This window comes from Molossus molossus, unplaced genomic scaffold (genome assembly GCF_014108415.1).
Source record: "Molossus molossus isolate mMolMol1 unplaced genomic scaffold, mMolMol1.p scaffold_m16_p_9, whole genome shotgun sequence".
In the NCBI taxonomy this organism is placed as follows: Eukaryota; Metazoa; Chordata; class Mammalia; order Chiroptera; family Molossidae; genus Molossus; species Molossus molossus.
The window spans coordinates 27,165,910-27,192,295 of record NW_023425403.1 but is presented as its reverse complement, the minus strand read 5'-3'; the positions used below and the strand labels follow the sequence as shown (position 1 = coordinate 27,192,295).

The following is a 26,386-nucleotide window of genomic DNA, read 5'->3' as shown; positions in this document are numbered from 1 at the left end:
GCCGGAAGTCAGAGGCTGTGCAGAAGGGGAAGTAGGAACCTCCTGAAATTACAGCACCTCCCTGCCAGGCCCTTGGCTCACTCATGCCTCCCCGAGCTCCCCTAGTTCCCTTCTCCCACCTGAGGGGCAGCATCTTCCTCATTCCCTTCGCATTCGATGGTCACAAGTTGCTTCGAGGTCTGGATTCTCTGTGGCCCCTGGGGACACGAGGTTTCTGTTCTGCACTTCATATATAAATCAACATCATCTTTGAAGCTATTTTTATTCTTACAAGGTTGACTTACATTCTGTAGGAACGTTTATAACAAAAGAGCCAGACTGGGAATCGGGAAACCTGGCTCCTCTCCCCTCCAGGGACCAGCTAGCTGCTTGCAGGAGGGCCGCTGCAGTTTCAACTTCCTTCCCTGCTCGGGCAGTGCTGACGAGACTGCCCACTAAGTTTATTTATGACCCTTTCAAACCGACCGCATAGCTGTTTTCCATTCCTAAGATTGCGCCTTAGAAAACTTGGACCTGCTTCCTAAGTTCTCTCAATGATATGACTGTGAACTCCCATGGCCAGGAACGTAGGATAAACAAAAGCAACCCCAGAGGGAGTTTCTCAAGTTCCAAATGTTTGATCTTAAAATCTGGCTGAATGTATCGGCTGAAACCACCATTGACAGAACATTTCTGGCTGATCTCTGCCCTCTGCACCCACCACCCCCATCCCCTTCCCAACACTGAACCTCTGACCCTCCCCTTAGCATCTGCTCAGATACCTCTCCTGGGAAAAGAGCCTATGTTCTTCCTGGAACCAATTTAAACCCAAAGGAGCCTTCAAAAAATATATTTAATAGTTGGAGAGGATTCCTCTCCTTTTAACTTCTGAGCTCATTCCCTCTGGGAATCAAGTGACATTTAGATTCCGGTGTGTAAGTTGTTTTTTCTTTAGATTAGCTTTTGTGTAAACATTCCTCTGCAAATTATTTTCACATTTTAAGGAAACTTCTTTCAAATGGCCAGTCAGACTGATTCCTACTGTGTTCCCTTCACTACCCCCAACTCGACTCTCACTCACCAACTTCCCCATTTCTCATCAACTCCGATTCAAACTGATTCTACCATTGGTTAAAATATCCCCCCAACTTTCTGGAATTTCCATTTTTCGAGGTCATCTCCCTGGGGGTGCAGCCGAAGTCTGGCCCACAGAGATGAATGAGGCCAGCGGGTCACGAAGGTGCACAGTCATTACTCCAGGCAGGCACAGTCACGGTCAGCGGTCAGCGGTGGCGGAGCTGCCTGAGGAGGGGACTGAGGATCAACAAGACAGGCTCAGGGTGAGGCGGAGGACCAGCACCCAGCCCAGGCAGGGGGAGCCGCTTGCTAATCATGACACTCAAGGCAGGAGCCTGGCTGTCGCAAACAGGAAAGCAGGCAAATTACATCTTCTTCTTCAGCCAGGAACTCGGTAGCTCTTTGTAACCAGCCCACAAGAATAACCTCTCCTCATGCTTTTCTTCTAACATTGCCATTGAAAGCTTTGTCTAATTGGGTGCAATTTTCCTTATAAACAGATTCGTTCTCTCTCGGTTTCAAAACATATCCCTTTATCAGGTTACCATGAATAGCTACATGGGCTGGTCACAGCTCAGGGGACTGTCATTCAAACAGACCACAATATAATTATCAAAATAACAAGCCGCTTCTCCTCTTTAGAACTCAGAAGCAGCTTTTATTTTGATTTGGTAGGATAAGAAAGGCAAAATGGTTGAGTGGAAAGAATACCTAAGTAGGTCCTACCACTGTCATAAAATTGCTATGTAGCCTTGGACAGGTCACTTTGCTATCATATTTCTCATCTGTAAACTAAGGGAGTGGGGACTACATCATCTCTGGCAATACTATTCTGTAATCAGCAGAAAGTGACATTTCTTTGATCAATAAGCTACACGGTGGGGAGTTTTTGATGAGTCATTTTCTTCCATCACTACTCCCACATTTTGAGCTGCTCAGCCTGGTTCTGACTTTAGCTCTGGGCTACATTGTGGCTTTTGAAGTCCAGTGAATGTGGATTTACTGTGCCAATTCCCTTCCTTGATTTTCTGAGCTCAAATCTTTTCTGCACCATTAACAAGAAAGGCACTCATTTGAGGAATTAACTGAAGTGGTCACTTGAGGTCACATAGCAGCTGTGGCCCTTCAGGGTCTCACTTTTGCAAAGAAACGACAATTTAAAAAAAGAGAGAGAGAGAGAGAGGCAAGAAGGTTGACCAGATAACTTGGGAAGCTTAGGAAACAAAGCATTCCATTCTAAGTGTTTAGCTGTGGGGGCTGAGTCACAGCTCCTCCTGGGTTTTGTTCCCTATCAAATCACAGCTTGGCCAACATTTTCTGGCAAAGGCCATCACCGGTGTTCGGAGGACTGTGGAGAAACACTTACTTGACCAGTCCCAGAGTTGTCCTGCCACATCACCTCCCAGGAAGGAGGTTGGGGCGGGGGGGGATAAATCTCTTTTTAGTTGGCTACATCCAACAAGCCTTTGTCAGGAGCTCCGGTGGGGAGGACACAAGTGTGGAAACAGTACCCTGAACCTTGAAGTTGATTTGTAATTTAACACATGAGCCAAATCAGAAAATGAGAACAGTGCTTCTCAATCACTCGGGGTGTATTGCAAGTAATTTATTACTACTGAGGGCACTCAAGTTTGAAAGTGACTATTTTGAAAACATAAATTAGAGTGAATTCAAGGTCATCTTTCAATTTGGAGATTTTTTTTTTTTTAAGTCCTCTGCTGAAATATCTCTGCAGGATGAAATTGTTTTCATTTAAGAAAATACCTTAGCCCTGGCAGGTTTGGCTCAGTGGTAGAGCCTCGGCCTGTGGACCAATGAGGCGCAGGTTCGATTCTGGCCAAGGGCATGTACCTTGGTTGCGGTTCGTTCCTGGCCGTGGTCAGGGTCGTGTGGGAGACAACCAGTCAATGTGTCCCTCTCACTTCGATGTTTCTCTCTCTCCCTTTCTCTTCTTCTCACTCCCTCCCACTCTGTTTGAAGATAAATAGAAAAATATCCTTGGGTGAGGATTAAAACAAAAGAAAATACCTTAAAGACACATTTAGGTTGTAAATGACGGGACAAAGCCCGAATGGACAGCTCCAATGGAGGAATTATTGAATTGCTCTGCATAATAAAAAGGATGGAATGCATTTTTAGTTGGTTTTCATTATTATTAGAAAAAGGCAAACTAAGAGATGGATGTGACTGAAATGGGACTCCAGAGTTAGGTCACCCAGATTCACATCTATACAACCCACCGTGATGCCCCTTGCGATAAAGCAATTGAGATGTAAGAGAAATGGTGCCTGTCCAATTCCCATTCTCCACCAGGTTGGGCTAAAGTTCTGTTTTTTAATTGTGGTAAAATATATGTAATATAAAATGTACTATTTTACCCAATGCTCCAGTTCAGTAGCACTAAGTACATTCACATTATCAGGCTGGGCTGGGGGAGAAGAGAATGTAGAGGGGAAGCTGACACTGGTACCCCCAGTGTTCACCCAGCCCATCTCCCTGACACCATCTACTTAGGAGGTTCCTGAACTGCTGCTACCATCCTGCAAGTCCAGCTAACCTCAGGAACTGGCCCTATCAGCATTTAAGTCAGCATGTCCAGTCACCACTAGGTGGATGGTGCCAAACCATAGAATGGAATCAGATAGCACAGCTGGGCCTCTGGCACACCGGGCCAGCAAGGTGCACAAGCTTACCCCAGTCATTTCATTAACTTCACAATATGAAATCCTGCATTTTGGGGGATTAAAACTTTTGTACCCCATATATGTCTTATGGACAGATTTACTGTGTGCATAGGTAGTACCTATCACATAAGCACTCACTAAGTACTAGATATTACCAGCATGTCTAATATTCAAATGAAGTTATTCCTGTGATGTTAACTTGTTCTGCAATAGTTCTATATCCACAGGATTTCTTTATTATTATTATTATTATTATTATTATTATTACTATTACTTTGGTGAAGATTAAATTAAGATGCTAAGGCATATATTTGAGTCAATGCAACTACAGAGATGTAAAAATAGACATTAGATTCAAAGTGAAGAATAAAAACTTACTGGGGGAAGGCAGCTAGATCCAAAGCTCACCATGAGAAGGGAAAGCTCTGTGGAATTCCTGGTGATCTGGGGGAGGGCTTTGGACTTCGCATGGCCATGGAGCACAGCTTCCAGTCCATCTTATCTGTATCATCAAGTGCCAGGGGTCCCTAAGTGATAACTGACCCACGCATATTCGATGCTTGCTTTAGTGAAAGAGAAGGGCGTACCCGACAGGAACTGTGCACGTCCTCGGTGTTCTGTCCTAGGGAGGGAGGGCTGCAGAGGAGCTCCTTCAGGAGGTGCGTAGCGCGCAGACAGGAGCCAGCCTGTCTGAATTCCAACTCTGATTCTACCACATGGCAGCTGGGGTCCTGAGCCAGTTAATGCCTCATCTATAAAATGGGACTAATAATACAAGATCTCCAAAAAGTCTGGAAAAATAAGTAAATATACATAATGTCATCCAAGACATCTTCCGTCTATAAAAAATGTATTTCGTGGACACAATGTAGTACAACTTCTGTCAGAAAAAAACCGTACAAGACTTTGCAATAGGCAGAAAAGCTCAGTGCATTTGCGTTTATGTCACCCATCTCTGTCATCTCCTGCTTTCGCCTGTGGGCTCCTTGGCAACTCTGTAAACTGTAGAAAATCGATACTATTGAAAATTATTTTAATTAATTAATAATTAATTATTGAGTTTAACAGAAGCTCTGATGTGTGTTTATGTTATACATCTATACAAAAGTCATGGTTATACCCTCTTCTAAAAATTCTTTTAACACTTCGGATGGTTATTGTAAAAATGAAGTAGGCTAATGAACATACAGTCCTTAGAGAAGTGCTTGGCACATAGAAAGCAGTAAGATTAGTGATTATTGTCACTAGTGATATTGTAGCACTCACTACACTACGACACGATTAAGGTCTCTGTCCTTACTCCCTGTCGCTCTAGCGTTAAGGTCCATTAGGACAGGAACTTTGTGCCTCCAGCACAGAGAACAGCAGAACCAAGCACAGGTTGGCATTTTCTGTGTGTGTGAGGAGGACCAGATAATTAATACTGCAGCCTCTGGGCGTCAAAAGGTCTCTATCACAGAAGAGACTCCTTGGGGCAATGGGCACATAATGCATTGTGCACATGGTGTTTTCTTGAGAGAGCTGCTTGAAACTTGTATGGTTCTGTGAAGTAATGTCACCCCAATAAATTCAAATATTTTTTTAAAAGGTCTCTGTTGCAACTATTCCACTCTGCTATTGTGGTGTGGAAGCACCATCAACATTAGGTAAATGAAGGAGCATGGCCATGTCACAGTGAAACTGTACGGACACGGGAATTTGAATTTAATATAATTTTCACATGGCACAAAATATTCTTCTTCTTTTGATTTTATCAACTATTTAAAAATGTAAAAACCATCTTTTCCTTGAAGGCCATAAAAAAACAGGCAGTGGGCCAGATCTGGAGCCAGACCGTGGTTTGTTGACCCCTAATTAGATAATGGGTACATCAAGGGCAAGAATTGTGCCCTGTGGGTATAACCTTTAACCTACTTCTTCTGGTGTAATACGCATTCCAAAAATGTTTGTCAAATTAAGAAGCAATGGAAAGCAACTTGCTAAACCGTTTCAGAAAGATTCAATTTGTAGTGATGGCAGGATGACAGCTGGCTTGGCCACGCCCATCACGTGGCGGGGGGGGGGGGGGGGGGGTGGCAGTGTCTGGACCCAACTGCACCAACCACGTCCTTTGTCATAATTACTCTTAACTGAAATCTGAAGTGACACTGATGGCTTTGTACCCTGCCTGTAAACAGCTTCAAATCCTTTTTAGAAGAGGTGGAATTATAAATAAGCCTAAATAATATCTGCTGATCAAAAAACGTGACCAGAATTGCATTACAAGATACCCTCTCCAGAGAAGATAGAAAAACTGCCGGGCGATATTGGTATTGGTCAATTTCATAGACCAGAAATGGAAATGTAGCAGAATTGGGAAAATGGATCCACCTACAGAACCGAGTGGGGCTCAGCTGGAATCTGCAGATGCCCCCTGCTTTGCCTCCAGTGTCCACGCCTCCCTCCCCTTCACTCCAACTGTCTCCCAGAACAAAAGCCTTTGCCTCCAGCCAAATGAGCCCTCACCTCCCTGAAGGTCATGTGTCTCTGTGAACAATGAGTTACTGAAGTTACACACACACACAGGTACAGCTATATTTTTGCTTAGGGGTTCATAATTCTATTACTTTTTTTTTATGGTTTCATTTAGGGCTCAGGCAAGTGTTCATTTGGATGGCAGACTTTCAAACTGGAATTCCAAACAAGTGGCATTTCTCAGTGCGGGACTATGACCAAATGAATTAGAACAGCTCTGTCAGGGGGGATGTATCTGGAACGAGAAGGAGATCTGAACAGAAATGGGAAAAGAGCTCAAGTTTTCGATGTAAAATGTTAGAATGCCCGAACACATGAGGTTTTAGAAAGAACATGGAGTCTTAGAGCAAGTCCAGACTTCTGGTGTTTTGTAAGCGAGGAAAGAGGTCTCCGGTAACACAATGACTGTCCAGAGCCCCTGTGTACAGGTGAGGTCTCGAACACAGCTCTCTTCTGAACTTGACGTAGGCTCCTTGTATAGAAGATGCAGGGAGAAAAAGGAAAGGGGCATTTCTTTCATTAAGGTGAGTTAACACATATCAATCTGTAGCTTAAAAAAATATTAAGGTAATATCCTTTTTTAGGAAAGACATTGTACATGACACTACCACTTAGCTGTATCCACGGTAATGCTGGTTTCTAGGGTGGAGGTGAAGTGCTCCTAGTCCTTCCCTGTCCCTTTGTTCACATACCACGTAAGTACCATAATGCTTGAAAGAATAGGGAGATCACAGGAGAGAGAAACGGCAAAGGTAGCTTTCCCCATCAGCAGCTACCCAGGACCCCGCACATGGTAAATGCTCAAGAAACACATGAACCTCTTGGAACACCATAACCGTGGGATAAGGTACAGCACAGGGTAGAAGTAGAGAGCTTACTAAAGGAAGAAAGTCTAGAGAATCCTTGCAACTTTCCTATGAATCGAAAATGATTCCAAAACAACCCTGGCCAGTTTGGCTCAGTGGTTAGAGCATCGGCTGCAGACCAGAGAGTCCCGGGTTCAGTTCCCGCTAAGGGCAATTTGTCCCCGACGCCCCCGGTTGTGTGGGTGGCAACCACGCAATATATCTCTCTCACATGGATGTTTCTCTCTCTCTCTCTTCCTCCCTCTCTCCCTCCTGCTCTATCTGAAGATAAATGCAAAAAATGTCCTCGTGTAAGGATAAAAAAAAGAAGAAAAAAAAAGAAAATGATTCCAAGATAACTTCAAAATGTTTAGAGAAGCTAGTGATTATTACAACAAATATTCCCATTGACCAAGAGAAGCTAGTGATTATTTCAACAAGTATTCCCATTGACCAAGACCTCTGGAATTCTCTGATTTCTATCTGTGACATTGTGGTGAACCTTCTTGTTTTTCCATAGGTTTCTTTCCTTAACTCAAACCTTCGAGCTCTCAACTTCAAATTTGATCACACTTCTGAAAAATATGTGGACACCTCGTGGCTTCGTCACTCAATGAACACTCATGTATTAATTGCTGGGGTTACTCAATGGAAGAACAGTATTGGAGACAACAGAAAATCATCCAAATCTAGTTAAGATTTAAAGATCTCCTTTACTGCGTATACAAATGTTTATAATTTAGAATTGAATTGTGCAAGAGAGTTAAGTGTAAGAACTTGTAATCAAGGAGAATTCTTGCTTCTAACAAAGGTTTCATTTTTTTCAAATGTGTTAGGTTAGTTTTTAGCAGTGGTAGCAAAACAGAAATGAGGCATTGAACCTAAGTAGCCCGCCTTCTGCTGCCCTGGGGAGGAGGAAGGGTTTGAGAGAAGGAAAGAAAAATTTTGCTTTTCTTCTTCTTCTTTTTAATAGATTATGTTTTTAGAGCAGTTTTAGCTTCACAGGCTTTTTTTTTATTCTTTATATGCTCTCCTCCTAATGTCCTCTTCTCTTCTTTCGCTCTCAACTGAGCACTAGAAAGGAATTTTTACATCCTGTTTTCTGAATGTGGCTTCATGTTCCTGTCCTAAAGTTTTTATTTTCTTCAAGTTACTATGAACTGCGGTTGTTGGTTACTAAGTGTTCTAACTCTGCAACTTACTTAAAAGATGGGGACTGCAATCATAAGTTATTTTTTACTCCCATAAAACCCTTGACGGATTTAACAACCCCCACCCCATAACTAAAGTGAATGACTTTCAAACTTTCAAAACATTTTTTTAAAACGTGTCAGGCCCTTTACTGAAGACATTTCAAATTGCAACCCAGTACACATATAAACATGTAAGTGAAATAAAAGTTTCTCAAAGCAGGACTTACCTTCACCATTTATTCTTATAACAAGCACTCTTCTATTCTCTGCCACTTCTTATCTTCTAAAGTGGGCTTTGACCTGCAGCTTGAAAAACTGGGCGGTAAAGACTGCAAGTCCTTGGGAATGGAGCCCCCTAGTGACCAGTCACACTCATTTGCACTGGAAACATGTCGGAAATAAAATCATATTTTAGACATCTTATTTTTGCCAAAAGTTGGTGATGTTACAAAGATCAACAGAAAGGGAGGAAGAAAACAAATGTGTCTGGAAAAACCAGGACTTTTTAAAAGATAAACAGTGAAATAGAAGGTACATTTGTTATTGCACATCATCCTGAAGTCTGGACTGGCCTGTCTGGACTCTGTAAGATTTTAGTGAAATATTGTAATTATGCCTGAATGCACCAAATTAGCTCACTGTGCTGTCATTTTTGATGTCTGGAACAAAAATGCCTTTCTGAGTCTGTACAGTTGAACGTTTGTGACTATGAGTTTGCATATCTTAAGAACTCAACATATTTTGTCAATTTATTTTCAGAAATTCGGACGATACAGGCAGGCCATCCTTGCTAGGCAAGCAGCTGAATGACTGAGTCTGTGGGCATCTTGCCTGTCAGCCGGCATCACAGGAGTCTGGGTACATGGCTGTAATGACACTCTGACTTGCGGGAGAGGCCTAGAGGACATAACCCAACGTCTTCATCCAGCAGAGAAAAGGGACGTCCAGCTTGGAGCTGGTGGCCCAAGAAAATGAGATTGTGGACTTGGATGTTGGTCTGGACTTGAGCCCAGGTCGTTTCCCTTCCTGTGTGATGCGGGCTGATGTTCGTCTCCCTGAATGCTGAGTCACAGTGGACATGGAGAGCAGTCCTGTGGACTGACCATCTTGCGGAAGTCCACTCATCAGTGCATTTCAAGACAGGCATTTCCAGAATGATTTTGACAGGAAAACCGGGGGACCGTTTGCTTATAATAAGCATTTCAGGAAGACATAAAATCACGAAATCACAGGAAGGGACCTCCTAGCATTCTCAGTCCAAATAAGGGCATTAAGGGTCTGCCCAAAGTAGTTGACAAAAACTAGGACTAGAAGCCATCTCAGCTTTCCATGCCAAAGCTCTTTCTGCAACACAAGGAGGACCAAAAGGAAGGAGAAGACGAGTTTTGTTTTCCCTTGACAGCGCCTTTCCAATAAAGAATTATGCACTTTTGCAAGGCTTCAAGTTCTCACGCTGCTGAACTTCGGTGACATGACTTTGCAGTCTTCTCTGATATTCATTGAAATAATCCCACTTGAGATGAAAAAGGAGCAAGAAAATTAATTTAGTGAATATGAAGTCCTCCTTCACCCTGTTGAAGAATATATTCCAAAGTTTGCCCCAACGTGGAGTGGCCTGGAGAATGGGGCTCGAGACCAATGGGACTGAGGTTCACACGCCAGCTCCACCTTTGTGTTTTTTAGCTTCATTCCCCAACCCTGCTGGTAAAGTAACAAACAAACAAAAAAACCAATCCACCTACATGGAATTGTTAATGTGCCATATTTGTAAAGGACCCTGGCACATAGGAAAATCAACTGCCAATTATCCTTTCCTTTAAATTGGCTAAAAAATGAGTTTGTTAACTGAGTTATATCTTCAATCTGTTCTTGCATATGTATTCCCATGGGAACCAAACCTCGAATGATGTACCCATTTGGGCAAAGGAAAAAGAGAGATCATAGAAACCTTTCGGGGCTGGTACAGGTCTGCGGAGTCATGGAATTCTCAGAAACACACAATGACTTCCATTCCCTACTTAATAGCTCAATCACCCCAACCTGGGCATCTGATTTCAGCCAATCTTCCACTCCTCCACCCCTACCACTCTCAAATAAAAGAATAAAGTTAGGTAACTCCTAAGTTTCCAGTGCTTTGCTATGTTTAGATGTCTAACAAAACTAATAATGAAATCATGTGGTTCTAAGAGGGAGTCTTAGAGAATATGAAAATTTCTTACTCTACTTGAGGTTTTATGTGATGATAATCAGTGCCGTTTATTAAGACCCCACGGGCTAGGCACTATGCGCGCATTATGAGTCCTCACAGCTGCCTCAGGAGGTGGAAACTGTCATCACCAGAGCTGGAAAACCAAGGCCCAGGTAGGTGGAATAATGAGGCCAGGATCTGCAGCCAGGCTGAGCCCAGGGCCAGCCGCTGCCCGCTCTGCACATCCTTCCTTATTTTCCTGTCCCTCCTCCCAGACTCCTTCAGCACTTAGTCCGTGCCACATGACGTAACAATCCCATGCCATCTTGTCCTGTCTGAGGGCTAGATTTATCTCATGGCTAAATGTAAGCACTGCTGTGTCCCCATCCTCAAGCACATAATTTAGATAAAATAACCTACACGTCACAGCTGGACTAAGACATCTCGAATAGGGATGGCTTTCTTCTAGGAGAAAAATAGTTTTAGTTAGTATATGGTTCATATTTTCAATGAAGTTTCAAACTAGAAAACAGTTTCTCTTTAGCCAACTAGCCTCAGAAGCTTGAAATGTTCCACTTTTAAACTCTGCAAATGCACTAAGTATTAAGTAAATGAATGTAGACAAAAAGGTATTTGGATTTGATTGGTCCTTAAATGCCTACAGACTTAGAAAATGAGCCCTGGCCGGTTTGGCTCAGCGGTTGGAGCGTCGGCCTGCGGTACAGAGAGACCCGGGTTCGGTTCCCGCTAAGGGCACGTACCTCGGTTGCAGTTTGTCCCCAGCCCTGGTTGGTCGTGCGGGTGGCAGCCACTCGATGTGTCCCTTCACATTGATGTTTCTCTCTCTCTCTCCTCCTCTCTCTCCCTCCTGCTCTATCTGCACAAAAAATGGAAAAATGTCCTCGGGTGAGGATAAAAAAAGAAAATGATATAAATGTAATACCTATCCAAATCTGGGAGAAGTTGGATTCAAAGAGCTTGAAAAGGACTAAGGGGCAATTAAGTTTGTTGCTCATTTTGAGTGAGGGCGATGATGTTCACTAACATACACACTGTGGAATCTTAGCCACAATACCTCTCTGGGCCTTTTCCTTCAATTGCAGAATGACTAATGTTGATGCATCAACTTTTTCATACTTTGACCACTAGCCATAGCAAGAAACTAATGTTCATCATGACTTAGTACATACACATTTATATCCGAAACAAATTTCATGAAGCAGTAACTTATCCTTGTGCAACGTACTTTGACATTTGTCATATTTTCTCAATAAAATACTGATTGCCCCTCACTAAAATGATCTCATGAGTCCTCCCTATTTGTAAAAGTGTGAAAAACACTAAGTGGTCTCATATTATTTAAGAATAAAATTCTGCCCTGGCCGGTTTGGCTCAGCGGTTAGAGTGTCGGCCTGCGGTCCTGAGAGACCCAGGTTCGGTTCCCGCTAAGGGCATGTACCTCGGTTGCAGTTTGTCCCCGGCCCTGGTCGGCTGTGCGGGTGGCAGCCACTCGATGTGTTCCTTTCACATCGATGTTTCTCTCTCTCTCTCTGTTCCTCTCTCTCCCTCCCACTCTACCTGAACAAAAAATGGAAAAATGTCCTCGGGTGAGGATAAAAAAAAAAGAATAAAATTCTGTGAAAGAATAGAAACATAATTTCCATCTTATTCTTTCCAAAAAGTCTTAGAAAATCATGCAATTTCTACTGTTGTAGCATTCAGTGAATGGCAGCGCCACCACCTCCAGTCATTTTATAGGCGTCCCCTCCCGGCGGTTCAGAAGCACAGTAGTGAAAAACGTGTTTCAGAACTTTATAGGCTATACCGTCTTATGATGTGGCAAATGGTAAGAAAGTGACAGTGCTGATTTTTCTTAGTGGCTCCCCACCTACCTGTAAAATGGAGCCTCTTTATCTTTTCCAGTAATAAAACTTATAGAATTTCCTGCCCAGTCCCCCAGCCCTGTAAGCAGAGAGGTGGCCTGGCTAGTACTGAAAAAGTGTTTCCTGGTATTAACCTAGAAGAGACATACAATGTCAACCATTTTCTGAGGGCCAATCTGCAATGTTTACACAGCTCTGGCTTCTTGAGTGACTTAGGTTCTTACGACTTGAAAAATGCCAGGGCAGACAAGCAGTCTCGCAGCAAAACCAACAAGCGCCCAATTACTTTGTTTGCACAGATGCAAAAGCATGAACATTTATATGGTGAGGTCTGAATTCCAAAGTTTGTTTGTTTTGTTTTTAATTACACACCCAACCAAATGCATAAAATCCCACAAAATGAGTGCAGAGAAAAATGTCATCTTTTCTATTTTTAAACTGAAATATGGACTCATAAAAGCGAGGCTGTCATAAATTTTCACTTGTGGACAAAAACCACTATAACCAGAAAAAAACGCATACACACACCCAAAGTTAACAGTGGTAAACAGTTTTTATTCAGGCAATGAAACATGGAAAAAATATATTAGTAATCATTATAATAATTTCATTTGTGTGAGTATAACTCTTACAAATATTTACCTGACATATAAAAGGGAAATTACTGTGCATATAAAATCTATGTAGATGATCATTCCACACGACACAATCCTGACAGCAGTAGTTAATGCAGCGCTCATCCTCCAGACGAGGCTCCTCACACACTTCATGGCACCCGTGGGGACACGGTGGGAGCAGATGTGCAATTAACAGTTACTTGTTGGCACATGGGTACAAATGGGTATCTACTGGCAACACACTTGCTAACAGCAACACTGAAAGTTTACTGCTACCTCTGAGATTTAAAAGAAATACCTGGGTCCTGTCCCATTGGGTGAGAAGGACCAGGGCCGAGGTTGTGGGTGTGGTGACAGACTGCCCTGTATCTGGACTGGGGGTGGTTTCTGAGTTCCAATGTTTATGTGTCCACTTGGAAACTATTAAGATAGAATATTGGTGAACCATGTGACTGGGAATACTTTTTGGAGTCTATTCAGATAGCACTAAAAGGCAGAGGGGAGAAAGTGGCAGCTTTACAGTTCTGAAGAATCGACACAGGGAAGGTTCAAGCCACACCTCAGCCCCACACCTGGACTCCTCCAAATGAGTTAAGACTGTCAGCATTGCACGCAACATCTCTATATTAGAACTATAATCAGAATATATATTTATATATATGTAATAGCTGTAACCATATTATAGTTAATAAGGTCATTCCTTAGGAATCTTGTTTGTCCAAATCTAACTGCATGCTAAGAGGCACAGAAATGGGATTGCATTTGGACAAAGAACTACAAAAAGTGCAATCTTTAGTCTCCAGAATGCTAGCTCTGGGCACTAGGGAGAGTCTTCCCTGGAAATGCTGCCATTTACATGATCTTCCAGAGGAGATCCGTAGAGAGAAGTGTCCGACTTATTTACCTTTCCTATATAGGAGACTCAAGGTTTGAGGGATAAATTGCTCTTTAAAAATCACTAGGATCTGGAGGCCAGTCAAACCTTTTTGGACAGAAGTCTCCTCAAAACATTTCTATTAAAATCTTTGAAGAGGATGACTTCTTAGACCTTTGGCCTGACATTCTGGGATCCCCAGACTATATTTGTTTTTTAATAAGCAAATAATAATCTGCTAACTTTAAAATTATTCAGAATATATACATCTTTGCTTTAAAATGCTTTGCCTGAATCATTTAATCTTTCAACACCTAGATTCTCTCTTTCCAATAAGAGGACAAAGTAAGAAACCCAAGTCCGAGAGCACACTCACATGGTCACAAAACCACAACGAAAAGACAATAGTCATGGGCGGTTCCGTGAGTCGGCTGCTACTTGTAGTGAAAACCAAAAGGGAATAAAGGATGAGCTTTAGAGTTTTGATGCCACTAGAAAAAGATGTACTGAATCATATCCAACTAGTGCACACAAGATTACCAATGCTTGCTCTTTAAAAATTCCATTCTGAGCTGTAGATAAGCCACCAGCCTCAGCTGCCTTTATCTAAGGTGAGTGCTTCCCTCTAGCTGCTTTCCGACAACTCAGGAGCATCTGGGCAGTTTACTCCTCCCGGTCACGAACAGGACTAACTCAGAGCTGTCCAGTGAAGATCTAAGTATCGGTGTGAGAGTTGCACAAAGTGTGGGACAGGTAGAAAGGGTAACTGGCTAGAAAGAAAATTCCACTTGAGCAAGCCCCCAAAACCAAACATAAATCTCCCTTTAGAGTCCATATCATTCTGGAAGGCGGCCAGATACTCAGTTTTGCACCACCCCGTGTTTATGTACTTCCTAATTTGGGCTGCGTCTGAAGACACGGGAAATCACGTGAGAAAACGAGACTTCTCAATATTTCCAGAACAGTTTTACAGAACAAAAGGTTTGGGCAGGCCTTCAGGAGCTTCTCCCAATGTAGTCAATTTCAGGAGGTCTGACTGTAACTGATCAGCCAACCAAGTGACAAACTGTTCAGTCTCCAATTAAAATACTTGAAGAGAAAGACTACCTATCTACGCTTTGGCAAAGTCAAAAACTTAAAAAATGGCTCTGGATCCAGAGCCTCAACAAGATCGCCTAATACCTACCAACCACAACCTAGGCCAGCAACTTCCATTCATTTCTCCTCACTTTTGTAACTGGGTTTTTATTGCTTAACAAGCAATCTGGCCCTCTGGGGGTCAACTCTAGGCTATATTTTTACTCTCTGGAGTTTTTTTGCTTATTTAAAAAAAAATAAACAAATACACTTTATTCTGTCCAGTATATTCTCTTGATTTGCAGCTACATTTTTATTCTTGTTGAGCAATATCCACCTATTGAATTGGAAGAACATATTTTTGTAATGGTCATGCCTGAGAGGCCAGAGGCAAATATTACTTAACAAGGACCCTCTCGTATTCCTTGTGCAACAACCTCATTCTACAATCTAGTTTTTAAGGGGTCTTTTACCAGTGTGCTAAGGAAGGATTGTCGTCACCTGTTTTAATACACAGCTACCTTCTTTTTAATATACACAAGAAACCTAAAAGGAGGACTAGGATTTATAATGGAGACCATTAGAAACCTTCCATGCTTAAAACAAATCAACAGAAAACAAGTAAACATGGACATGTCACCAAAATACAGCAGCAGCAAAAAAGTTTAGCAATGTTTCTTTCTGCAAAATGCAGTTAATTTTCCTGGTAGGAGAGGACTAAACAAGAAAATCAGTGACACACCTGGGGACACCTGTACTCCACCGTGCTTAGACTACAGTATAAGCACTCACATTGATCCAGTGACTGTTTTCAAAGCCCAAATGATTGTCAAGTCACTTCTCCAACCACAGATCACTTCTGTTGTTCTTTTTTGTACAAAATGGTAAGACAATAGGCTTTAAAATACAGCCTAAGCACCAATTATGATAAACGTATATTGGTAAAACATGACTTCTGGCTTTAAAAGACATGACTGACCTTTCTGGGGCTAATGATTGTACCCATGTGAATAGCACACTTCTAAAGAAAAATTCATGTTGAAAGATCTATAGAAGTTCTCCACTAGGCACAATTCATTGCTAAAGTTGGATCATGCAACAGTTTTACAGGAAAAGTACGAAAACTTACATGTACTGAATATAGTGCATATCACCATGAAGACTTTCAGGGTGTTAAGATTAAGACAAAAGAGTGCTTTAAAACACTTGTAGGGATTGGGTTTTGCCTATCAGATGCTAGGGAATTCACTGGCGACAGTGCAGTTTCCAGTTGGGTGCTGACGGCCCACCACCCTGACCAAGTGCAGGAAGAGCGGAGGAGCCGGGTTCTGCGAGTGGCTGTGCTCCCTGCTCTCCCCTCCTCCACTAGTCAAATGGCCTTTGTTTAAAAATATTCAAAATGCGCTGATTATCAGAGTGGTTCACATGATTTTTACTGCCCATTTTGTTAAAAATTCTGTCTTAAGTTTGAAAGGACTTTTTTTGCCTTAAAGAAAAAATCTGAAGAACAAGGCATAACACTTGGGAAAATCAAATGTTTCTTCATCTCATCATTGCTGATGGTGTTACAGTTACCCTTTAATTATATAAGATCATCTAAACCTTTTACAAGTAGATTTTCTTGGCATATTTCAAATAGATAATAAAGAGGAGATACTGGTTTTGTAGCAACAAGTAAAGCAGAGGAGACAAAGAGGTTCCAGACGACCTAGCCACACCCCAGCTCTGAGGGAGCCCCACTCTGCTGTTCATGCAGAAAGCAGACACTATCAGCCTGCGGACTAACCCCAAAGGGCCACATTCACACTCATCAAGGCTGAGCCGTGTCCAAATACCAGGACAACAAAATAGGACAGCGAAGTCTTCCCTGGACGTGCAACCTGAGCCAGGGTTATGGGTCATGACAGACAGGAGTCTGGGGTTTTCACTCTTCAACCCCTCAAAATTCTGAAGTTGGTATTCTGAGCCTGGACTCTATTCCAAAAGAGGCTTTTGCACTTATGGAAACAAGCTCTTCTGTGGAGTTCTCATTTGACTAAGCTTCAGGGGAAAAGCAGCAGCATATGTAAGTGTGTGTGTGTATGTGTGTATAAATGGGTACTCAAGAGTCCCTTCTTGTTTACAAATCAGATGTGACAAAAGCCAAATTACCTCCCCAAATAAAACCACTAATACTAAGAATTAAATTTAAAAGATGAAATAAATAGGTCTCCAAAAATATCAGACAGGAGATGGCCCCAAAGAGTAGCCATAAAATAACAAATTTAACACACCTGGAAAAGTAAAGCTGACTTGAAAGTGAACTGAAGACAGAAATCACAAACCCAACTTAGCAGCCTGTCTACCTGGCCCCATCGACGGCGCTGTGAAGGACTCGAGGACCAGCAGAGCCCACTCCTCCGTGACTGTGCAACACTCCAGGGTTTCTTCCAGGGCTGTGCGTCGGCAGCAAAGCGGGACAGGCAGCAGTAGGCATGTGCTTTTACAAAGTTTTTTTTCTCTGCAAAGGGGAATAATTCCTGGATAAGGCAAGATAACTGTGGTCACGACAGAAGCAGCCAGATGCACATCTGCTGAGCTAACGGGAAACTCAGTCAGTCTTTCCCAGCTTTGCAATCAGCTCGTCACAGATTTTCGTCAGTTCTTCGATTTCTTGGTTCTGAAAGACAATGATGCGATTGAGCAGGTCATCTGTCCTGAGATAAAGGCAATCGTAACTAATAGTCCCAAGATCGGATATACTCTAACTCATTGGCTCTGAGGTTTTCTACATCAGAGACCCTTTAAAGAAAGTGGGGCTCGATACTCTCTCCTGGAAAATGCTCTTGTGTTCACAAAGTTATGCTTAAATTGGGTAGAGGGTGAAAGTAGTCACTGGCCCTCTGCAGCTTGCCCATGAATCTCTTAGTTTTCAAATTTTCTTGTTTCACAGGAATTACCTGGGGTACCTGTTAAAAACACAAGTATCGGGCCTCACTCAATCCATTACCATCTCCAGGGACCTGGGATTCTTGAGTCCTCGTATGCCGGGAACACTGTCATAGGGGTTATCAGACCCCATGGTAAGAATCCTGTCCTAATTGAATGGAGGCCACAGGCACGAGTACACAACTGGAACATAGGGAGAAAAACACTAGAACACAAAAGCTGAAGCCCGAGAATTGCTGAGCAGGGACTGCTGTTACCACTGATCTTTATTTATCTACAGCAGTTTCTCCACCATGCACACTGGCATTTTGGGCTGAGTCCGTCTTCATCGTGGGGGTATCCCGTGCACTGTAGGATGTTTGGCAGCATTTCTGGCCTCTGCCCACTAGATGCCAGTAGCATCTCCTAGTCATGACAACTAAATATACCTCTATGTGTTGCCAAATGTTCCCTGAAGGGTAAAATTATATTCAACGGGGGAGACAGATTCATATATTACATTAAAAATAATAAAGAAATTTTTAAAAGGGGAGCCTCAGAACCCAACTAAGCAGCATTTGGTGCCTGCAGTTCAGACAATGCCACCTCCTCTCTGCACCCCACCTGTGGACAGTTCCCACCGATATGCCTGGGAGTTTGCCTTGTCTCCCCGAATCAGTTCACAAAGGAGCTGGATCGAAGTGTCTGGGCAAAAAGGCAAGCCCTCTTTCCCTGCCAAGGACAAATACCCAAGGTCTCCGTCACCACTCCATGCCCTTATGTACCTTCTGCTGAAGGGCCCTTTCCAGGGACTCCACCTTCATCTGCTCCTTCCGGAGTCCTGCATGCAGAGCTGCACTCTCAGCCTTTGCTTTTGTTCGAACCTGAGCAATCTCTTCATTGGCTCTGTTTATGGTGATTTGTTTACAGAACAAAGGGATGAAAAGCACATGATTAGTCATCAGTCACTGGAAAAGAGTCAAGATAATAACCACTGACATCTGTGAAACACAACCTAAAAGAACTGACTTCCTGACAAGAGAAAAACAAAAGAAATCAGTGACCTAAATAATTCAATTTTAATTTATAAAAACTCAATTTACACACAACTGCTAAGGAAATTTCCATAGTGCAAACAAATGGTAGAGTTAATCTCGAAGGCCACAGTGTCCTTCAAAATTCACATGTCACTGAAAAATGGAATCACATGACAGTTTCTACAACAATCAAAACAGTTTGTTTGTTTTTTAACCTAGCACAATAGCAGACAGGATCACCTTTGGGATCATCACAGCTAAACAGGAAGGATACTAAGCATCTCATCTATGATACACAGTCCAAAAAATGACTTTCCTCATTCTGTGCAAAAGGAAGATGTTTACAAAACACAAACATAGTTGATAAGTAGCCAATTAACCGATGAAAGAATGCTAAAAACTAGTAATCAGAGACATGCAAATTAAGGTGATAAACTTTTAAAATTTGTCAGATTGGGGAAAATTAACAAGAATGATCTTGTCCCACGTTGGCTGAGATGCAAGGAAACAGGCTCATGTGCTAACTGGGAATGGAAACTGGCACTGTCCTTGTGGAGGGCAACGTGGCAGAAACCCTACAATTTAATGTGCATACGCCCTCTTAGTAGTCCATCCACGGCAATACTCCCACTTGGCACATGGGTGAATTCGATTATGCTATATGTTCTGACATGAAAAAATGGCCATAATATACTATTTAATGAAAAAGGAAACTCATACAATATAATCCCATTATAATTTTTTAAAAGTCCAAAGCCATTATGGGCAGCATTGTAAAGGAACAAAGACTGGAAGGATACAAATAAACCTTAATAGCAGTAACTCTGGGAGTGGAACTGGGAAAGGGGGACTGATAATTTCACTACTTAAAAATACACATCTATGCCCTGGCTGGTTTGGCTCAGCAGTTAGAGAGTCAGCCTGCGGACCAATGAGTCAAGGGTTCAATTCCGGTCAAGGGCATGTACATGTACCTCAGTTGCGGTTCTTCCTGGGCCCTGGGAAGTGTGTATATATGTATATATATATATATATATATATATATGTGTATATATATATATATATATACACATACACACACACACACACACACACACATATATACTGACAATAGCAAACTGGGCAAAGAATAGAGTCATTCATAGTAAAGTAAGTATATATAAAGACAGCTGTTAAACTATGTTCAATTTCACTCGTAAGATAAACATAAATCAAAACTACAATGAATAAAATAAATGCTCTGTTGCTTGCCAAAAAAAAAACCCCATCTAAAACAACAACAAAAAATCCAACCAGCCCTGGCCGGTTTGGCTCAGCGGTTAGAGCGTCCGCCTGCGGTCCGGGGAGACCCGGGTTCGGTTCCCGCTAAGGGCATGTACCTCGGTTGCAGTTTGTCCCCGGCCCTGGTTGGTCGTGCGGGTGGCGGCCACTCGATGTGTCCCTTTCACATCGATGTTTCCCTCTCTCTCTCTTCCTCTCTCTCCCTCCCACACTGTCTGTACAAAAAATGGAAAAATGTCCTCGGATGAGGATTAAAAAAAAAAAAAATCCAACCAACTAAACTAAAATACAATTTTTCATCTATTAGACTTGCAGAAAACCAAACATTTGATGTTGGTAAAGCTGTAGGGAAAAAAAGATACTCATACATTGTGTAAGAATATAAATTAATAAAAGTCTAAGGAGGGCAATTCGACAATATTTATCATAAATATAAATTCATATATTCTTTGGCCCAGCAATTCCTTTCCTATCATACAGCTAACTCACATGCATGCATGATAACCATAAACGGTTACTTATTGCAGCCCTATATGTAGTAGATTTTAAATAACCTGAATGTCCAACAGGAAGGGGGATTTCGGCAGCAGAATGATACATTCCAACAATGGAATGCTACATGGATATTAAAAAAAGAAAGCTCTTCATGGATTGATATGAGAAGATTTCCAAAATACACTGCTAAATGAGAAAAACAAGGTAGGCTATCATATGTATAAAAAAGGAGAATCTCACCACATAAAAAATGGTAATTATTGAGGTGATGGAGGTGTTGGCTAACATTATCATGCTGCGATATATAAATATATCAACACACTATATACCTTAAACTTACACAATGTTATATGTCAACTATATCACAATAAAGCTGGGGGGAGAAAAAAGAAGGTGATAAAATAGTGATTACCCCAGGTGAGGAAAGAGGTAGGAACCCAGTGGAAGGGAGATGGGGTGGAGGGAGATACTGCATATCTTCTTTTTTAAAAAGTATTTTTATTGATTTTTAGAGAGAGAGGAAAGAAGAGAGAAAGAGAAACATCAGTGTGAGAGCAGAACATCAATTGGCTCCTCCTCCTGCACACCCCCTGCTAGGGATCGAGCCTGAACCCTGGGCATGTGCCCTGACGGGGAATGGAACCTGCACCTTTCGGTGCTCTACACCCAACCAACTGAGCCACCCCGGCTAGGGCTGTGTATCTTCTTACTCTTTTTAATGTTAGAACACACACACACACACACACACACACACACACACACACACGTTATCTTGCCTCCATCAATCTTCTTACAATGTCATGAAAAGTAAAATTCTTATGTGCAAGCTCTTACTTGTCTAGTTTTTCTTCTGCATGGATTTTCAGAGCCTGATATCGTTGTTCCTCTTGTTTAACTCTGGCTAAGTAGTCCTGAGCACATTTTTTCAAGGCTTCTTCATTCTATTCCAAAATTACAATTTAAAAATAAAAGAAACAAGTCATTTTGTTTTTCTTCTACTAGTGTATCAAAGTTCCCTTTCTTTTTTTTAAAAAAATGAGAAAATCCAATTAATTCCAATGCCTTTAATTATACTCTATAGTAATTTGAAACAGACACAAGTAAATCTACTGAAAAAATTTTAGATAATTTCTTCATGTATTAATTTTCAAATCATACAGCAAGGTTCAGTTACACTAGTACACATGCTTTAGGAAGGCAGTTATCCAAACCTGAAAGGCAATCTGATTCCCATAGATAAATTGCCAGTCTCATTTTTACTTTAATATGGAAAAAAGAATGTTCACTTCTATAAATGTTTCTCATTCATGGTGTGCAACTAAATTAAATCAATATGCCCACTTCCACCAAAATTTGAAACATTATATTACTTTTCTCTAGAATATGCAGCCTGAATTTTTCAGGGCTATATCTAGAATCCCTTTTACTTTTACTAATATTAAATGGGTGAATTATAAAAATGAACATTTCTAGAATTTTCCTGAAGTCCGAGGGTTCCACAGTTCTTATACCCATGCCACACTCTGGTTATGTCTGGGGTTTACTGGCCTGACCCAGGAGAGAAATGACCAACACATGGCACCCACTGGGCAAGATGCCTAAACAACCACTGAAAGAAAAGGGGTGAAGGGGGAACTCTCCGGCTTCACTGGAATAGAAGACACAGGCCAACAGGGGCCCCAAAGTCCCTATTTAAAAGGCTACCACACTCCTCTGGCATATACATCTGAAGACCCACCACCAATAAAATACACTAGCAAGGAGATTCCAGAAGGAAGAGACAGGCTACCTTCTTGAACCCTTCCAGAACACCTTTCAGGTTCTCATATCTCCTGAAGAGATCAGAAAGGGACCTTTCCACAGAATTAAGGTCAGCCAGGGCCTGCTCCTTCTCCAAGGTCAGTTGCTGAAAGCTTTTCTGAGAAGTCATACTTGTCCTTTGTTCATCTTCTGTGAATCACAATCAAAAGCAATGGCATATTCAATCAACAAACAGTTAGCAGCTGCCTTCCTTGAGCTAATAAGCAGTGGTGGAACCAGCAGTGGACATTACAAAGTTCCCACTCTCGAGGACTTATTTTCTAGTGGGAGAGAGATGTGCTGACAAGTGATGGGGGGAAACAAAGCAGGGCCAGAGGGGTGGGGTTCCTTTCTTATAGAGAATGGCCTCACTCAGGAGAGATTTGGACAGAGACCCCAAAGAACTGAGGGCAGGAGCTCCCCGGGAGAAGAATATTCCATGCACAGGAGGGAAAGCATTAGGTGATGTGAACAGCAGAAAATATTTCGGTGCTTAAGTGCAGAAAGACCTGACTTTGATTTAGGGAGTTGGCCCTTACAATACTGGTGAGAAGAGGTTCTAAATTTGGTGCAGGAGGATCAACCACCGTCATTTTGAAAAGGCACCCATGTGACTGATACAGGGAAGGTACAACTGGCAGTGGAGTAAAGACACCGCACCACCCAGGAGTACAAACAATGTGCCAATATGGGTACTGGATTAAGGGCTTTTCACAGAATCCAAGTGTTTGCCATCCTCTAATGAACCCAATTACAGCTGATCCCAATTACTCATGGATTCTGTATTTGTGAATTTGCCTACTTACTAAAATTTATTTGTAACCCCCAAATCAGCACTTCTGATGCATTCCTGGTCATTCACGGACATGCACAGAACAGCAAAAAAATTTGAGTCACCTGATGTGCACAATCTCAGCTGAGGTCGGACAAGGTGATGCCTTCTCACTTCATACTGTAAATAAGTGTCCTTTCCACAGTCTATTTACTGCCACTGGTGTTTTTTTTAATTTTTGTGGTTTCTGTTGGTACTTCTGTTATTTAAAATGGCCCCAAGTGTAGTGCTAAAGTGCTGTCTAGCGTTCTTAAGTGCAGGAGGGATGAGACATGCCTCAGCGGGAACATACACGTTCGATAAGCTTTGTTTACACATGAGCTACAGCACTGTTAGCCATGAGTTCAATGTTAATAAGTCAACAATATATAAAATAACATGTCTTTAAACAGAAACACACATAAGACAACATTATGTAGTCACAAAAAAGTGGTGAACGGAAGCCTGTAGGAACCTAATCCTGTACTTCAGTGTTTGTGGCAACTTTACAGAACATAACTATTGCAAATAATGAGAATCAACTATATCTAAGTGATGGACAAATTGAAGTTTATATCCTGATTTAAGAATCAACTATGGATCCTATGACTCATACCCTAGAAAAACATTTCCTTACCAATCATTTGGGCAATGGTCTTTTCATATTCAGCCACAATTTTCCTTAAAAAAAAAAAAATTATTATCAGAAGAGAATTTTTAGACAATGGAAGTTGGAGAAATGCTTCCCCAATTAAATACATTATCATACAGGTGGACAAAGGCAGATGTACAGTTGCTCATATGGAAAATAATACAGTAATTTATGGATAATAATGTATGTCATGTACTCACAACTGTAAACCTACTTTTGCCCCACCCTGAATACTGACAAATTTACATAACCCACTTATCCAATTTGGATTCTCTTTTTTTAACGTTAGTGCAAGATTTCTTAATGTTCAAAAAAGGTTTTAAGATTTTATGTTTAACAAGCTTTCATTCTAATTGTAGAAAACACCTCGCTTTTTCTTTGCCCCTATGTGCATTGACCTCAAGGCAATAGATTGTTTGCTTAGACAAATCAATCTTTTACAAAATAAGTTACAGTGGTCCCCATTATCGTGGTTCACTTTCTAGTTTGGTTACTTGCAGCCAATCACAGCTCAAAATAGTAAATGGAGAATTCCAGAAGTAAGCAATTCTTAAGGTTTAAATTCTGCACCATTCTGAGTAGTGTGATGAGCTCACACACTGTCCTGCTTGGTCCTGCCTGGTATGTGAATCACCCCTGTCCAGTGTTCCCACACTGTGTACGCTAACAGCCCGTTAGTCACTCAGCAGCCATCTCAGTGATCAGATCAACTGTCGCAGTGTCACAGTGCTCGTGTTCAGGTCACCCTTAATTTATTTAATCATGGTCCCAAAGTGCACGAGTGGTGATGCTGGCAATTCAGATGTGCCGGCGAGAAGTCGTCAAGAGCTTCCTTTAAGTGAAAAGGTGAGTCCAATACAATAGGATATTTTGAGAGAGACAAACCATATTCACATAACTTTTATTACAGTATATCGTGATAATTGTTCTATGTCAGTATAGGTTATTATTGTTAATTTCTTATTTTGTCTCATTTATAAATTAAACTTTATCTTAGGTATGATGCACAGGAAAAAGTATATGCAGGCTTTGGCACTATCTGCAGTTTTAGGCATCTACTGGAGGTCTTGCAACATATCAGCGGTGGTCGGGGAGGACTACAGTAACAACATTATGGGGCTCTTCCTAAGAGATCTGATCTGGGTTCTGGCTTTCCTGGCCTCAATACATCCATTCAGGCATCTGTCCCCTCTGATTCACTTATAAGTTTTATTTTGCTATCCTAATCCCAAAAGTATTTCAGTTAAAGGCTTTAAAGATCACCCGGTCATATTAACCTTTCTTTAACAGAAGTGCAATAATGCTGTCCTGACTGTCCAGTGATGGGTGCTCTTCCCTGTGACCCCCTCAGAAAGAAACGATGGCTCTGCTTCTCCTCACTGGTAGTGCCCATCACTCTGATCCTGCATCCAAGTTTCTAATGATGGTTCCTGTAAGCTCTCCAAGGGCAAGGACTGTCTCTTCTTCTCCACCATACCCAGCACGAAGCCTTACATCCAGTAAATGCTCAAAAATCAAATTGCTCTGGCCAGTGTGGCTCAGTAGGTTGAGTGTTTCCCCATGCACCAAAAGGTCACTGGTTTGATTCCCAGTCAGGACACATACTCAGGTTTCCGGTTCATATGAGAGGCAACTGATCGATGTTTTCCTCTTTCCCTCTCCCTTCCTGTCTAAAAAAAAATCAATAAAAACATATTTCAAAAACGTCTAAGCCCTGGGCAGCATAGCTCAGTTGGCTGGGCACTGCCCCATGCACCAGGAGGTTGCCAGTTAGATTCTCAGTCAGGGCACATGCCCTGGTTGTGGGCTTGATCCCAGGTAAAGGGTGTGCAAGAGGCAGTGATTAATGTTGTACTCTCTCATCAATGTTTCTTTCTCCCTCTCCCTCCCCCTCTCTCTGAAAACAAATAAACAAAAAACCAATAAACTACAGTGATACCTCGGTTCTCGAACATAATTCGTTCCAGGAGGACGGTCGAGAACCAAATTGTTCGAGAACCGAAGCAATGAAACCCAATAGGAAATAATGGAAACTGGATTAATTCGTTCCAAGCCCCAGAAAATGCCTATTTACTGGCCTAATTTGTATATAATATGTAGAAAAACATAAGTCTCAACAAGAAATAAAAGTGTACAGTATGTCTAAGGGTTCAATTCAGTGTAAAGCGTGACTCTCTCCACAAAGCGTGACTCTCTCTCTGCACTCACACTGATGACGCAGCAAGGCGCGCTGGGCCGAATGAACGCCATTCGGCTCAACTCGGCTCATCTCGGAAGTTCGAGTTCCAAATATTTGTTCGGATTCCAAGACAAAAGTTTCTCGAATCTCCTGGTCGAATACTGATTTGGTCGAAATCCGAGGCGTTCGAGAACCGAGGTATTCTTAAGAAACAAAATAGCCCTGGCCGGTTTGGCTCAGCAGTTGGAGCATCGGCCCACGGACCAGAGAGACCTGGGTTCGGTTCCACCAAG

General features: G+C 42.0%; 1 protein-coding gene across 11 annotated transcripts in view; it reads right to left on the bottom strand.

Moving 5' to 3' along the window:
* Window positions 1-12,905: 12,905 nt before the first annotated feature.
* Window positions 12,906-26,386, bottom strand: part of TACC1 (transforming acidic coiled-coil containing protein 1) — an 81,563-nt gene continuing 68,082 nt past the window's right edge. For 10 of the 11 annotated variants that reach the window (XM_036249533.1, XM_036249526.1, XM_036249529.1 and 7 more), the window contains 5 exons: window positions 23,900-23,943; window positions 22,441-22,601; window positions 21,486-21,592; window positions 18,624-18,744; window positions 12,906-17,590 (listed from right to left, as the gene is read on the bottom strand). In XM_036249533.1, coding sequence (XP_036105426.1) covers window positions 17,522-17,590; window positions 18,624-18,744; window positions 21,486-21,592; window positions 22,441-22,601; window positions 23,900-23,943 — 502 coding nt within the window. In that variant the 3' untranslated portion in view covers window positions 12,906-17,521. Of the gene's footprint in view, window positions 17,591-18,623; window positions 18,745-21,484; window positions 21,593-22,440; window positions 22,602-23,899; window positions 23,944-26,386 lie in introns of those variants that run through there. The other variant, XM_036249532.1, reaches the window with a different exon arrangement.